At 44.5% G+C, this 16,075-nt stretch overlaps 1 protein-coding gene across 1 annotated transcript in view; it reads left to right on the forward strand.

Moving 5' to 3' along the window:
* The window catches only part of Klhl6 (kelch like family member 6), a 36,123-nt gene that overhangs the window by 8,189 nt on the left and 11,859 nt on the right, over window positions 1-16,075 (forward strand). Inside the window, exons 2-3 of the mRNA XM_052740201.1 lie at window positions 8,330-8,495; window positions 13,214-13,663. Coding sequence (XP_052596161.1) covers window positions 8,330-8,495; window positions 13,214-13,663 — 616 coding nt within the window. The remainder of the gene's footprint in view (window positions 1-8,329; window positions 8,496-13,213; window positions 13,664-16,075) is intronic.

Here is a 16,075-nt window from a genome sequence, read left to right on the forward strand (position 1 = left end):
GGGTTGAGACAGGGGAAGGGGTGCTTGTGAAAATGACCCAAATCTGTTATATACATGTATTAACTTCGGAAGAATGATAAAGCATGGATTATTCAGTTTTGCAACGTCTTATTTTAGGTAAAGGATTGACGCAGTGTTATTCTGTCAGAGGCTGGGAAGCGCAGGCTTTAGGCTTTGGGGCCGTGTGGTCTCGGTGCCAGCGCTCAGCACATAAATTAATGGGCATCGCTGAGGCTCTGTTCACAGAAGTGGGGTGGATGTCTTTGTCCTCCTCCGCTGTGCTTGGCTGGCTTCTACCCCAGTTGTGTGATTTAAATAACGACTTAGCGATCTCGAAGCTTCAACGACTTCTTTCTTTTTCTATTGTCTTTAAATATCGACGGTGTTTCAGCGTGAGGAAAGACACACTGACGTCAGGACAGCCATGGTTAAGAACATGCTATGTTCACTTTAGTGTCGTCCTTCTGCTCTGTTCTCTCCCCTGTTCCACAGTGTGACTCCTTAATTGTTTCAGTTATCAGTTACCCAGAATCCCCTTGTGCAGAAGCTTGCTTTTATATCTTATATATTGTCTTATTCCTATCACAGTAAGTAATCCTGCTGTTGTTTTTAATACCTATTTTCTATTACACAAGCAGATCAGATTTATGAAGGCAAATCTGGGGAAAAGAAGAAATATTAAAGACTGATAAATATGTATTGAGCTATAAATTTACAGAAAAATCACCCAGAAGTCTTTTATTAACATTTAAATGTGCTGTCACTTCTTTCTTCTGGGCATAGATGTTAAGAAGTAATTGTGTTTGTACCACACGTTGTCACTTATTCTTTATTTCTAATTCAGTTATACAGCATAAGCATTTTCCCTGTTACTCTGTACTTTTTATACACATAGTTTAATGAGTTCTTCCAAGCTGTGGACATATTGTAATTCACTTACTACTTAATTAGGAACACTATCATAATTATTATAACAGTTTTTTATATAAAGTTAGATGTTTTGAAATTGTTTAGGATAAGTTCTAGGTATTGACAAATTTGTCAATACCTAGAACTTATCCTAAACAATTACCTTATCACCTCGAGGGAACAAAAGGAATATATTGTCTATTCCGGAGGTGAGTATGAGAGACCATGGTTCAGGAACATGGATTCTGATTCTCCCTGAATGCCATGCTCCAATGAGGTGGCAATTTCATGAAGCTTCTACAGAAACAGAACAAAGTAAGGGATCAATATGCTTGTCCAATACACTGATGGGTATATTGGATTGGTGCGTTTTTAACAAAGTGAGAAACCTCAGCTACAGGACCCAGACATTAACGGGTGGCATTCTTAGCCTTTTTGCTGGTGAAAATTAGTGTTGGGTTTGTACATTCCAAAGATTACTTAACAGTCACAAAGATGTTAGGTCACACGCAGAGGAGGGCAGTAAATGGCTATTGAGGGCAGTGATGATGATTTGGGACTTTTGACATCCAGACTCTTCACAGTCACGGATGTTCTAATCAGTCAGTCTGCATTTGTGGTCACAGCTTTTTCCCAGTTCTCATTCACACAGGCATGGAACTGTGAACTCAAGTTATAGAAATAGTTTGAAGACAGATGAAGCATATGGCCCAATTACTACGAAAAGCTTGCTTGCTCCCAGGCATGCAGACAATCAGAGCTATCCAAGAGGCTTCTGTGAGAGACTCCTCCCACTGCTCAGTACAGAGGTATCCAAGAGGCTTCTGTGAGAGACTCCTCCCACTGCTCAGTACAGAGGTATCCAAGAGGCTTCTGTGAGAGACTCCTCCCACTGCTCAGTAGCATTGAAAGCTTCATTGCAACTTTTGACCACTTTATAGGGAGTACTGCAGTTATTTGTAGATGTAACCAAAAGGTACAAGTAAAATGCCACCACAGTTATTAATACACTCTGTGCCCTGTGCCATCTAGACCGGCTTAGGCTTTGGGGGTTGTACCTTGTAACTTGGACCTTGTTCACCACTGGCCACACAGACATTCAAGACAGTGTAGGAAGAGGGTTATCTCACTGTGGGAAGCATGGGTGCTCCTACTAACCAGTGTAAGAATGATGTTGAGTAAGAAAACAAGAATCGCCATTACATCTGTGTCTGGATCATCATCGGAGCCTGGACACAAGTACTTGTTGTTACATTCTATTGGGTCTGATTCTGTGGGACAGAAGAAGACTTTCTGTCTTAAATTTGGATGATCAGAGTTCCATGGCTTGCTGAGTCACCAGTAGTGCCTCAGTGGGGTTTTGAGGGTCCTGGTTGCACAGTAAGCAAGTTGGCGTCTGCTTCCCCAAAGCTGTGTGTGGAGACTGAGGACTGGTAAACATGAGCCAGAAGGTTGACAAACAGAAGTTCTCTTAAGGCCTGATGCTATCTAAAGTCTGTGGAGGGAATCTCAGTTTTAAGCTCCTCTATCATTTTAGTTCAAATGCTTGTTCAGTGGCTAGAGGTGTTAGACACCTGACTTCAAGCTCAAGAGAGAAATGTGGATGCTGTTTATCAGATTTGTGTCTGCAGTAGAAAGAAAGATGTCTGTGTACTTCCAAGTATATATATGTTTGGTTTTTTATTTTTTATTTTTAAGTACTATAACAAATATCTGAGGCTGGGAACTTTTTTTTGTTGTTGTTTTTTTGAGACAGGGTTTCTCTGTGTAGCTGTGCGCCTTTCCTGGAATTTGCTCTGTAGACCAGGCTGGCCTCGAACTCACAGAGGTCCGCCTGTCTCTGCCTCCTGAGTGCTGGGATTAAAGGCGTGTGCCACCACTGCCCGGCGAGGCTGGGAGCTTTAAGAATAAAGGGTTGTGTAGTTCTGAGGTTCAGGGGCATGATGCTAGCATTGGCCTGGCTCTGGCCTTGATGGAGTCAATATTACTTAATAGGTGATATTATGGTGGGAATGTGTGGGAGAGCTTGAGGGTGAGAAAAGAAGCCAGAGAGCATGGGGGTAGGGCCGCTTCCTCTTCCAAATCACTCTCTTTTGAGAACTGAGCAGTGTCCCATGAGAACCACATCAGAACTTCTGATGGCGGTGCCCTCAAAGCCCAACCTTGTATTAAGTGCTTGGTGTTTGAAAGGTCCCAGTATGTCTACACCATCTACACCGTCTACACTGCCACACTGAGGACGAAGCTTAGAACACACAAACCCTTAGGGAGTAAACCACGGTAGAAGGCTGTCTCCCAGGTGTGAGAGATTTGCATGCTCACAACGGACAAGTACAAAATCGCGTGTTATTATTAATAAGGCTCTATGTCGGGCTGTTTATGGAAACTCCGAGCTCCAATGATCTGTGCTACCTGAGTGCAGGCTGCAGCACCTTCTCTGAGTGATTTAGCTAGAGACATAAGAGACAGGGCAAGGCCTGGCATCAAGAGCTTTCTAGGCCAGGAAGAGGCTGTTACTAGGCCCTTTCCTTTGTGAAGTATCCCCAGGCCTGATGGGATCCCGGGATTGCTGGATCTCAAAAGATGGAAGGGAACCTCTGCAGTGGAAAAAAGGAATTTCCAGGTGCATACCTGTCCTAGCCCAAGCCAGCTGTTTCCTTGACCTGGATCATTATTATTATGACTTCTTGTTAGGTAGGGGCCAAAGGGGCCTGTGTTAGGGGATTACAAACAAATTTTTTTTTTTACAGGTTCTCATTTTGTAGCTGGTGGTTTGAATGAGAATATCCCCATAGGCTCAAATATTTGAATGATTGATATCCACTTGGTGGAAGTGTCTGGGAAGAGTTAGGAGGTGTGGCCTTGCTGGAGAACTTGTGTCACTGTGGGCAGGCTTTGAGGTTTCAAAAGCCCACACCATTCCCCGTTAGCTTTCTCTCTCAGATTCCTGTTTGTAGATCAGGATGTTAAGTCCTCAGTGTTACTGCTCCAGGGCTATGCCTGCCTGCCTGCTGCTATGCTCCCTGCTCTGACCGTTATGGACTTGCCCTCCGAAACTGTAGGCCCCAAGTAAACTTTTTCTGTAAGTTACCTTGTCATGGTGTCTTAACACAGCAATAGAAAAGTAACCAGGCAGTCGCCTAGGCTTGCCTTAAATGTATGCTCCTCCAGCCTCAGTCTCTCATGCTGGGATTATAGACATGTGCTGTCATGCTCAGAGTAGAGCAGTGGTTTCTAAGTTTTGCTTTGCAGAGGAATCATGAGAGCCAGCATAGGATCTAATCAAATGCATCTGGCTAAACCCATTACCAAAGATTTCAACTCATTTGATTTGGGGTTGGTAAAATTCAGGATTCTGCGCTCTTAGTAGGCACACACAGTATTCAGATGTGGCTGGACTTGGAGCTCACATTGTGACTCATCCCATGAGGCTGTGGTACTTGAGGCTAAGGATGTAAGCTGGACTCCAGTTACATGGGAGGTGATGTAATAGACGTTAGAGAATAACTAGAGATCAGAAACTGAACTGAGCTGAATGGCTGCATGCTTTCTTTGGTTAGAATTGGCTTGGGGAAAGGATTGGAGAGATGCTTCAGCAGTTAAGACCACTGACTGCTCTTTCCAAGGACCTGGGTTCAGTTTCCAGTATCCACATGGCAGCTCACAACCATTTCTAGCTCCAGTTCCAGGCTGTCTAATGCTCTCTTCTGGCCTCTATAGGCACTGCATGCACATAGTGCATATCACACACGCAGGCAGAACACCCACACACGTTAAAATAAATGAATTAGTAAAAAAACGTAAGTATTGGTTTGGGAAATGGAAGGTGGAAGTTTTTGATGCCCGCAGCTCAGAGTTTCTGTCTACCATAGTCAGCAATACCATTCCACCTTCCATCACAGTTGCATCTGATGATTCCCTGATTTTTTTGCCATGGAAACCCCTTTGATTGGATACACTGGAACAATAACCCTTTCTTGACAGCACTGCTCATTGGGCATCACATGATGACATTAAAAAGAATGTCTTTTCGTAGACCCAGTTACATGTATGTGAACACACACACACACACACACACACACACACACACACGCACACGCGCACGCGCACGCGCACACGCACACACGCGCGCGCACACACACACACACACACATTTTGAAACAGGTTCTTGATCTCAGGTTGATCTTGACCTTAACATCATCCTGCTTCCATTTTCTGAGTTCTGGAATTACAGATGTGTGCCATCTACACACAGCTGCACTCCTAAGCTGAATTTTACTCACTTCGCAATTAACGTTAGTGCCACTACACAGAGTATCTTAGTGAAGCAGAGAAGTTAACTCTTGGCATGAAGAGGATGGGGAGGGATGAGGGAGGGCACTAAGGAAGGACGGGCAGGGGTTAACATGCATTTGACAGGAGAGGTGAGTGGGTGGGGGAGTGTTTGTTTATAGGGTCAATTGGTGCTGACCTGGGAGCTCTGAGGTATGGAGGCTGAAGGAGAGGGTAAACCATAGGTTATCTGGGATGGATGAAAAATTCCAGTAGTGACATTCAGGCTATTCAGGAGTAGTAAGTGGAATACGTGTAGAGGTTTATCCCTTTCAAATTCGGGGCCCTGGGTGTAGGATAGGAATTTTTTGGTGGCAGGCAGGGTTGGGCTCCTCCTCATCCACTAGAGGATGTTTGACAGTTTTTGGAGTGGCAGATGTCCGACAAAAAACCACTCTAAGGATCTCAGAAAGACAATTTGTTCACTAGCTCACTCACTCACTCATTTACTCATTTCTTTAGAGACCGAATCTCCACTGGATTGGGAGCGCTGTTCTAGGCACCGGGAACTCTGTAACCACGACAGTCAGTCCCTTCAGTTCATACGGTAGCTAGGACATTAAACTAGCGAATAAATAGTATACAGTGCAATGTTGGGTTGTGAGAGTTCTGTGAAGGAAAGTAAAGTGAATAAATGTGGAGTGATGATTTCAGATTGGGCACAGATGAGGCAGAACATCTTTGAAGGAATGACATTTGAGAAGGGACCTCAATGGAGAGGTGATCCCTGTGGACACCGGAGAGCTGTGTGGCCCAGGCAGAGTGTTTTCATCCGGGGCCTGACATCATCTAGGCAAGTCTTGGGCCTGTGGGGATGTCCATGGCTGTGGTGAGGGAGACATGCTGGATGGCTTGGGCTCTGCTGTGAGACATCCCTGATTCACTGTATCGGGCAACTAGCTTACTGCTCTGAAACTATTGGTCCATATCTTTGTAGAAAATACTTCTTACTATGTAATATTTCATTTACATGCTGTGGGGTGAGTTTTTTTATTCTTTTTATTATTGAGAGTGGTGGGGGCACAGAAGAATATGTGTGTGGGCACACATATGGAGGTCACAGGACATCTGGGAGTCAGTTCTCTCTTTCTACAATATGGATCCTAGGGATTGAACTCATGCCGTCATGTTTGGTGGTAGGCATCCTTACCCATGAGCCTTCTCACCAGGCCTCTATTCTCTTTCTCTCTCTCTCTCTCTCTATATATATATATATATATCTATATCTATATCTATATCTATATATATATATGTGTGTGTGTGTGTGTGTGTGTGTGTGTGTGTGTGTGTGTATATATATATCCATTTTTTTTCTTTTCTTTCTATTTTTTTTTTTTTTTGAGACAGGCAAGCCTCGAACTTAGAGATCTACCTGCCTCTGCCTCTTGAGTGCTGGAACTAAAGTCGTGTGCTGCTACACTTAACCTAAAAATCCAGAAATATATATATATATATATATATATATATATATATATATATATATATATATATATATATATATATATATCCCAGGCTGGACTTGAACTCCTTGACCCGCCTACCTCTGCTTCTTTGGCATATTCTACTGGCATGTATCATCACAACTGTTGTAATTCTTAACAATTGTTGTTCTCATTGCTTTAAGTTAACATACAAAGAGTGAGTTTCATCATGGCATTTCACTTCCCTTACACTTCCTTTTTTCCCCTCTCCCACAAACAGTCACAGAGTTAGTGTCCTTAGAGCGATGCTCATGGAACCCAGACTCTGCCTTTGCTGTAGATGAAGGGTGGGCAGCATGCAGGAACTCTGACACCAGAGACCTGAGAGAGACCAGGACCCATGCTGGCAAGTTAAGGCTGCAGTAGTGTGTGACCCACTCTCAGAGTCTGGATGTAAAGCATCCCCAGCATGCTCCTGTGTGTCTGAACATTTAGTTCTTAGCTGCGGTGCTGTTTAGGAAGGGTGTGGGACCTAGCTGGAGGAAGTGGGTCTCAGGGAGCAGGCCTTGATAATTGCAGCCTGGCTCCACTTCCTGTCCTATCTCTGCTGTCTGATCTGAAAATGCAAGGAAGCCGCTCGCTCCCAACCCTGCTCCCGCAGCTGTCCTTGCCACTGTACCTTCTCACCCACGGTAGCCTGCCCTCAAACCCGGAGCTGGGGGATTCGTCTGCCCTTAAGTGGCTTCTTGTTGAGTGTTTGGTTGCAGCAACAAGAAAAGTAACTATTCATCCACTCCCGTGTCTCTCCCCAGCTAAAATTCCCCCGATTTGATCTGGAATATCCTGCTTGTTTGAGCTTTGGCTGATATATAGTATCTTACTTATTCTTCAACTACATCAGTAAGGTAGGGATTCACCAATAACCGTGAAACGGATGCATTGATTTGTGTTTTCTCATTTATGCTGTGGAGTGGGTGAATTCAAGCGTTGTCTGGACTCCAGCCTCCCTCTGCCTGCCACAGCCATGTGGCAGCACTCCTTTTCAGCTTTCTCCTAGGCTTCTGGAAAAACCAGGATGCTTGAGAATGACCTGCTCCTGGAGCGGTCCTTGACCGAAGGCTGTCTGTGGTCCCACAGTGCCAAGGCAGTGTCTTTGTCTCTTGCTGGGACAGCTGTGGAGTGCACCCTCCAGTCCCTGCAGGATTAGGCTGAAGCAGCCTTCTCTGTGGATACATCCTGCTTGTTTGTCCATGTACTGTTCCTGCTTCCCTGATTCCCTTGATTTTCTGGGGAATACGGGTGTGGGCTACACTGGAGTAGAACATTATCCACTGCATGTGATTCTGAGAGAGAATTCAGAAGCCATATCTAGGGATGACAGCTCAGTTCAGAGTACAGGGGATCCCTGTCAGGCTAGTGATGTGCCATCTTGAGCTACACTGACTTCATTCGAGAGCTCTTCTTCATGCTAGGCATTGAATTCGCATGTAGAAGGAACCAATGGGGAAGATTTCAAGAAGTCAGCGTGTCAAATGATTCCATTTCTATGTTGGCAATAGGTTCAGGTTCACTTCACTGTTGGAGCAGCAGATGACTCTAAAAGGGGATCTGTTCAGGTCTGGAACCCGGAGTCCCAGGAGGATTCACATCACAGGTCTCTCTTCTAGGGCCATGTTCTGCAGCGACTTAAAGGAGAAGTATGAGAAGAGGATCGTCATTAAAGGGGTGGATGCTGAGACCATGCACACTCTCCTGAACTACACGTACACAAGCAAGGCTCTGATCACCAAGCAGAATGTTCAGCGGATTCTGGAGGCTGCCAATCTTTTCCAGGTGTGGGAACCAAGTTCTGTGCTCTTCTTTGAAGTGAATGAAAGCAGGGAGCCCCCAGAGACCTGCTTAGGCTGGCTTCCAGAGCTGTATCTGGAATTTACACACACACACACACACACACACACACACACACACACACACACACACACCAGAGAAAGAGAGATACAGAGAGACAGAGACAGAGATAAACAGAAACAGAAAGACACACACAAAGACAGACATACAGAGAAAGAGACACAGACACACACATACACACACACACACACACACACACAGGGATAGAGAGAGAGGGAGTGAGAGAGCAAGCAAGCTTACCTGAAGGTCAGAAGATGCTCGTTCTTCAGGCACTTATTGACAGGTGATGGGCTGGAGTGTTGCCTGTGTCACCAAATAAAGCCGGGGGTAGCGGGTGGGGGGCGTGCGGTGGGCTGTGGTGCCGTCGGGGGCGGTGCCTTGGGGGGCGGTGCCGTGGGGGGCCCGTGGGCTGTGGTGCCGTGGGCTGTGGTGCCGTGGGCTGTGGTGCCGTCTGATTGCAGCCCAGCGGCTGCCAAGTGTTGCAGCCCAGCAACTGCCAGTGGTGCAGCAGTTCCTCCTGTACACAACGTTGGATCTTATCGTGAGTGAGACACGGAATTAAGGCGATGCAGAGGACGCCTGAAAGTGCTGTGGTTTGAAACCGTATTTTCTGATTGAAGAGACTGCTGCTTGCCGTCACACCACGCAGCTTTCGGGTGATGCTGTCCAGATATGGGGGAACCGCGATACTGTGTGACAAGCACTTTGTGGTGTCTGTGAAAGAAGAGCGTTGAGAGGCAAGAAGTGTCACAGAGGAGGGAGGACTTCAGAATTACACGTTATTTTAAAGTAATGCATTGTTTCTAGTCAATAATATTTGCTTCATATGATTGTAGCCATTACACTAGCTTCATAAAATAATTAGACTATGGATAATATCAGTTGTATCAATAATTATAACAAGGGTCCCACCCAAGTTATCATCTTTGCCTAGGTCTAGGATCATACTAACTTGATTCCACTGAATTAATGTTGTCTCATTGCCTAGAAGTGGGAGAGAAAGAGTCCAGGTGTAGTCCAGGTCACTTCCAGGGACCAGAGAGAAGTGTCAGATCTTGTGCATGGCTTGGTCTTGTGGAGGTGGTGTGTGCTTGTGAGATAATGAACTTGGTAGTCGAAGGGAACAGAACCCAGAGTCTGAGAAGGTAAGTATCTCCGAGGGGCTCAGGGTCCAAGATTATTGGCAGTGGGATTAGCTCTGTTGAGGGTAGAGTCAGCGAGGGATTTGTAAGGTCTGACAAAAGACAGGATCAGGAAAAGGAAATAGAAAATCCACTCCAAAGCAGCCCCGAGGGATTTTGAATAACAGGTGGCCACCAGTTTAGTAAGTTTCATTGGCTCAGTTCCCCAGGGCATCCTGAAGATGCCAGGCCAATTATTTCTGGCTGGGCTGATTTTCTGATGTCCCCAAATCAGTTAACACTCACTGCCCTGACTCTCTCTCTGTGTGCTCACCATCAGCCTCTTTGACTGACAGGAAACCATTCTTCCTGATGGGGAGGAGGCACTCACCTACTTCATGCTCAGTGTTTATAGTTCGTCTGCTCCTGCCCACTATCCAACAATATGCCCTCAGAGCAACCTTTTTGTGTCGAGGAAGGATTCTGTGTCAGGGAAGCTCCAGCAGTCCCTGTTATTTTCATGCTCATTTCCTTTACTGGGACGTAGGGAGGGATGCCAACTTGTCTAAAGATGGGAACTGGCAATAGTAATAGCTGTGACATTTATTGTTACAGATACAGTGTCTGACACCAAAGTAGAAACTCAATGAATGCAAATTTTATTTTTTCTGAATGACCAAGTCTGGAGTAGTCATCAAGTCTCCCGATTCTCTCACAGTCTCAAAGCAGGTGTCACACAATAAAAAAGATCTACTTTTCTTTTTAAATGTGCTTTTTAGTATTTTTATTTGTACTATTTTTATGTGTGTGTGTGTGTGTGTGTGTGTGTGTGTGTGTGTGTGTGTGTGTGTGATATGATGTGTGTGCCCATGCCAACAGAGACCAGAAGAGTGTGTCAGATTCCCTGCAGCTAGACTGAGTAGCCGTTGTGAGCTGACTGATGAGGATGCTAGGAACCAAACTTGGGTCATCCTGCTGAGCCAACCTTCTAGTTCTCCCTAACCCCCAGACTCAGTTCTGGGGTGTGTTGGGGGGTTGTCCTGGGGCAGCTGCTTTGTATGTCAGCTGATCTGCAGAGCTGGGGTTCATAGGAGTGTGTTGGATAAGCGTGTATTGGAGTGGGGCATCCTGCAGCCTGTAGCTTTACTAGTTGGGGTGTGTAAGGAGCACTGTGTGTACTCTAGCTGTCAGAAGGGCACACCCTCCTACTTCCTGGGTCAGGGAGTGTGCCCAGCAGTAAGTGGCTTTGCTTACGTCATTCATCTGTTTGTATCCTAACCCAGGTGCGTTGTTTCTTCTTTGAACATACTTATAATCACTCGTTTGAGTTCTCTGTCTGGGATTTCATTTAATTCACCCTCACTAGATGTCATACTGTGGAATTAATTTTTGGAGGAATTATGCTATCTTGGCTTTTCACATGTTACGTCCTTGGACTCTGTGTACTTGGTGCTATTTCTTTGCATGGTTTAGTTTTTTTTTTATCAGCTGTTTTCTTTTAGTTGAAGTATTTGCAATATTCACATGAGACTTAGGTGTGGTAGAATTGAGTGTTCAGAAAATAGTTCCATAGTCCAGCATCTCAGAAGGCCTGGTGTCAACTATATATTACTGTTGGAGTAGGCTATTAATTGTGAGAGTGACCACGTTGACATTTTGATGTTTGATATACTATGCAGGTGTTGTACTACACACACACACACACACACACACACACACACACACACACACACACACAAACACACACAATGAAAAGTTCTTAAAATGAATAAATAATCTAAATAGATACTCCTCAAAAGAAGACCTATAAATGGCTTTTTTAAGGCAGACATTTCTTCTGGTAACTGTAGCCATGTCTCTTTGATGGTATTTTAGGAGTTCCTGTGTGGTCGTGTCTCTTTGGTGGTATTTTAGGAGTTCCTGTCAAAGAGTCAGGTGTTTACTGTAACTTTTTATTCACTCATCCCTCTAAACAGGGAATTGGCTACCTGTGGCTATTATTTGTCATCTCTCAGTTCTCAAAATGGAGTTCCAGGAACAGCATGCTGGAAATTTATCCAAAGGCAAATAATATAAAACACAGTTTCTTGTTCTCATGACTGCCTTGCATGCCAGCAAATTCCTAGCTACTGGCTGGATCACTCTGAAGTGCTTGCTGACACATATTTGGGGAGAACTTAGGCAGTCAGAGAAATCTGACTTCCCCTGTGGTCATAAGGTCTCTTGAGATTCTCCTGGCTTTTTCTTAGCTCGTCAGTGCAAGCCTGCCCTCTCGTTAGCAAGCAGGCAGCTAAGGGAACATCTCGCCTCCTGCTATGTCTTTTACTCCAAATTCTCTATTTTCTCCTCTCTACAGATGTGATCTGAATATCCTATTTACTAATAAAATAAAAGCGATCCACTAAAAATAGTTTGTTAAGTGCAATGACAGATGAAGAAGCGCACGGGTCTGAGTGCATTCCTGATGTCTAGTACATGTTTTCTTCCTCTATCTGGCCTTTCTAACTTGTCTGCTGTCAGACTTTTGTAGTAGATAATGCTGGAAATAAAAACAAAACCATGACCTAGAACCTTTGAACTGCTTGACCTGGCTGGGCAGAGCACCCAGCAGAGCTGTTACAGGAACCTCCACAGTGAGGCTGAGGAAGGGATGAGAAGTGGTTCCACATCAGAGAATTAATAATAATTTTTCATGTCTCCGTATACTAGTGCTTATAAACATTTCTCTGACTTAATTTGTTGCTTAGATCGGGCATCCCAATATGGTCCATGCTTGGTAGTAAGTTGATATATCTCCTAAATCTCTCCTCTTTAACATTTTTATTCTTTGATAATTTATACATATAATTACATGCATATAATATGTTTCTTGATCATATTTACACCCTGTTTCTCCTCTAACTCCCTCAGGACCCACCCTGACCCTTCATCCCTCCTCCCAACTTCACGATCCCCCCTTTTTAAAAACAAGCCACTGAAGCCAGCTTGTGCTCTGCATAGACTCATGGATGTAGGCGGAGCTCTTGCCCTGCACTGCCTCCTCCTTCCCTCCCTGTTTTGCATTTGTAGCGTATTTACAGAAGAAATTAAACCCATTGTTCCATGGAGTTTCCCACCATCTCGATGTGGCAGAATGTGTGTTCATGCTATCATATGTCTACTTCTATATTTTTTCTGTAAATTTATGATTAGATCTAGAGGCTTAAATTTAGGAAATATAGCTCGATGGCAGAGCACTTGCTTAGTTAGCACATGCGATGCTGCATGTTCCACCCCCAGCACTACGAAGTAAACAAAAATAAATCCAGACATGTGATCAGATTTAGTGAACTGATTTGAAAACCCAACACATTACATTTTCCACGTGACTTAATGTAATCTGATGAGATGTTTTTAAATTATTCATGGAGTTGTTGGCTGTGAGACTGTGTTGGACATTAGGCTGTTTCTAAGTTTTTGCTGGCACACACTGATCAATGTTCTTGTGGACTAATCATTTCCTGGCTCCCTCCCTTCTGTTAGTTTCTGCAGCTGGTGGACGCCTGTGCCAGCTTCCTCACAGAAGCCTTGAACCCAGAAAATTGCATTGGAATACTGAGGCTGGCGGACACACACTCCTTGGACAGTTTAAAGATGCAAGTTCAAAGTTACATCATTCAAAACTTCGTTCAGATTCTGAACTCTGAGGAGTTCCTGGAACTTCCGGTGGATACCTTGTATCACATCTTAAAGAGTGATGACCTTTGTGTGACCGAGGAGGCTCAGGTGTTTGAGACGGTGATGAGCTGGGTCCGGCACAAACAGTCAGAACGACTCTGCCTCCTCCCTTGTGTTCTCGAGAACGTGCGCTTACCGCTTCTGGACCCGTGGTACTTCGTGGAGATGGTTGAAGCAGATCCTCTCATTAGACAGTGCCCTGAGGTCTTCCCACTGCTACAGGAAGCCAGGATGTACCACCTTTCTGGCAATGAGGTAGGTTGGATGTGAGAGGTTGCTGCATTTCATCAGCAGTGTAAGGAGTTAGCCAGGGCTCTCAGAAATGCAAGTACCCTTGCTCACAAATTCCCAGGACGGCAAGCAGAGGAGTCAGTCGTTCCAGAAGCTGGGGATCCCTGATCTGTATAGTGAGGATGATAGCACATCTTCACACAGCTGTGGGGAGGATTTAGTGAGAAATGGAAACCTCTCGGCACGGTGCCTGTCACATCCTTCCTCTGCCCAGTTGTGTGTGGTCCCATCCAGTCACCCTTCGGAAGGGGTTCTACTTCCTTAAGTTCTCCCACTCTAGTGAGAATTTTGTATCTGTTCTAGTCTGACATTGCCTAGATCCAGAGTCTATCATTTCTTTCCTGAACTCATAGAAATTCTCTAGACCTCATCACTGTGCTCCCAGTCCGGTCTCCGGCCAACTCCTCCCCACTGCTGGGATGGTGGAAGATGGAGTGTGAACTTTGCTCCTGGCCTGACCTTTTCCCTGGCTCTCCATCACTTCCAGGAAGCCATCCACTCTTTCTCCTAAAGTTCCCTGAGCTCTGCTCCACTAAAATACCTCTTACCCAGGTCTCTGGCATCTTTTACCACACACTTTTACTGTATATGTTTGTATTTTGTTTTTAAAAATTAAAAACAAATTTAATTGAAATCCATTTTTGAATTAAAATACAATCACAACACTTTCCCCCTTCCCATGTCCTCCCTCTAGCTCTTCTCCTATATCTATCTCCCTTATGCTCAAATTTATGGTCTCTGTTTTCTTTAGTTGTTAATGTATACATTCTGCTGCGGTTTTAACGTACTGTGTCCAGTTCCCCCAAAGGATATGTCTTTCCAGCCTTCAGGACAAGGTGGATACTGTCTAAATGCTTCCTTCTTCCTATTCCTGACTTCTGCTTCTACCCCAAAATTCAATCCGAGGTCACCTTCTCCAGAGAACCCTTTGTGTTCTTATGGCCATTGGCTCAGTCTTTGCTCATGACACCAAATGCCACATGGTAACCACTGAATTCATCATCTTGTAAATATTCTAAACTTGCAACTTGTTATAGTAGGAACTGGGTGCCCCTGGGCTTTTCTTTTTTTTTATTTTTTTATTTTTTGGTTTTTTCGAGACAGGGTTTCTCTGTGTAGCTTTGCGCCTTTTCCTGGAACTCACTTGGTAGCCCAGGCTAGCCTCGAACTCACAGAGATCCGCCTGGCTCTGCCTCCCGAGTGCTGGGATTAAAGGCGTGCGCCACCACCGCCCGGCAGGGCTTTTCATCTCTATATCTTAGGAGGAATCCCTGGTGTGTTGTGAATGTCGATGTTTATGGATGACAAAATGGGCACCGAGAAAGCATTTGCTCCTACCTGTTCTCCTTTGCAAATTTTGAAGATGTTTTTCACTCAGAATCTTGTAAAGACAAGGCCGGGTTTAGTGGGAGAGCAAGCTCACCAGGAAGCTATAGTGTAGGGCGAGTTTGCTGTTGATTTACACGCATGAAACCTCTTATGTGCCTATCACCGTGAGAAAGTTCCAAACCTCATCTGCAGGGTACAGTAGAAACCTCAGCCCAAAGTTGTTCAGGAATCGTATCTGTCTGCTACTCCTCTGGAGGATGTCCTTTATCTGTGTGGATCTCTGTATTTCTTGGTTGTTCTTAGAGCAGTTTGCTTGTCTGTCCTTCACAGGTATCCTGAGTGTTTGATATTACAGGGTTTGGCCAACCCAGAGAGGAGATTTTCACTTCAAATCACATCATGCTAACAGACACAGTGCTGCTTATGTTGTCTGTTTCTTCTCAAACTGAGTTGCAGAGAATTTTTCCATCCATACAAGTAGTGGATTTGTTGGCATAAGGATGTTCATAATTTACCCTCGTCATCAGTACTATCTGTAGACTATGTAGTGATGTGGATCTGTACTGTTTATAGAATCTGTAGTGATATAGCATCTTGAATTCCAGACAGTGGCTCTTTGTGCCCCCCACCATTGGTCTTGCTAGATGTATCATACATTTTGTTGACTTTTCTCAATAAACTAATTTCTGATTTCATTTTATTTTCTCTGTTTTTTTTCTATTGAATTTTCTTTCTATTTTGATCCTGATAGAATTCTTTTTTCTGTTTACTTTCTGGATTTGCTGTTTTTCCCTCTCTAGTTTGTTAAAGAAGAAGTTGAAGACATTGATTTGAGACCCTTCTTTCTCCTACCATTATTACCCCATATGGAATCACTACATAATGAATTACCCTACAACTTCACAGTTTAAAGCAGCAGGCAGGGATGTGGATCCATGGTAGAATTCTTGCCTCACATGCATGATGCCCTGTGTTCAATCCTACACTGCAAAAGGAAAAAGAAGAAAGTAAAACCCAGTTGGGTTGCTCTGACTAAAGTCTCTTACC

The sequence above is a fragment of the Peromyscus californicus genome, unplaced genomic scaffold (assembly GCF_007827085.1).
Source record: "Peromyscus californicus insignis strain IS unplaced genomic scaffold, ASM782708v3 Scaffold_16__1_contigs__length_79575227, whole genome shotgun sequence".
NCBI lineage: Eukaryota > Metazoa > Chordata > Mammalia > Rodentia > Cricetidae > Peromyscus > Peromyscus californicus.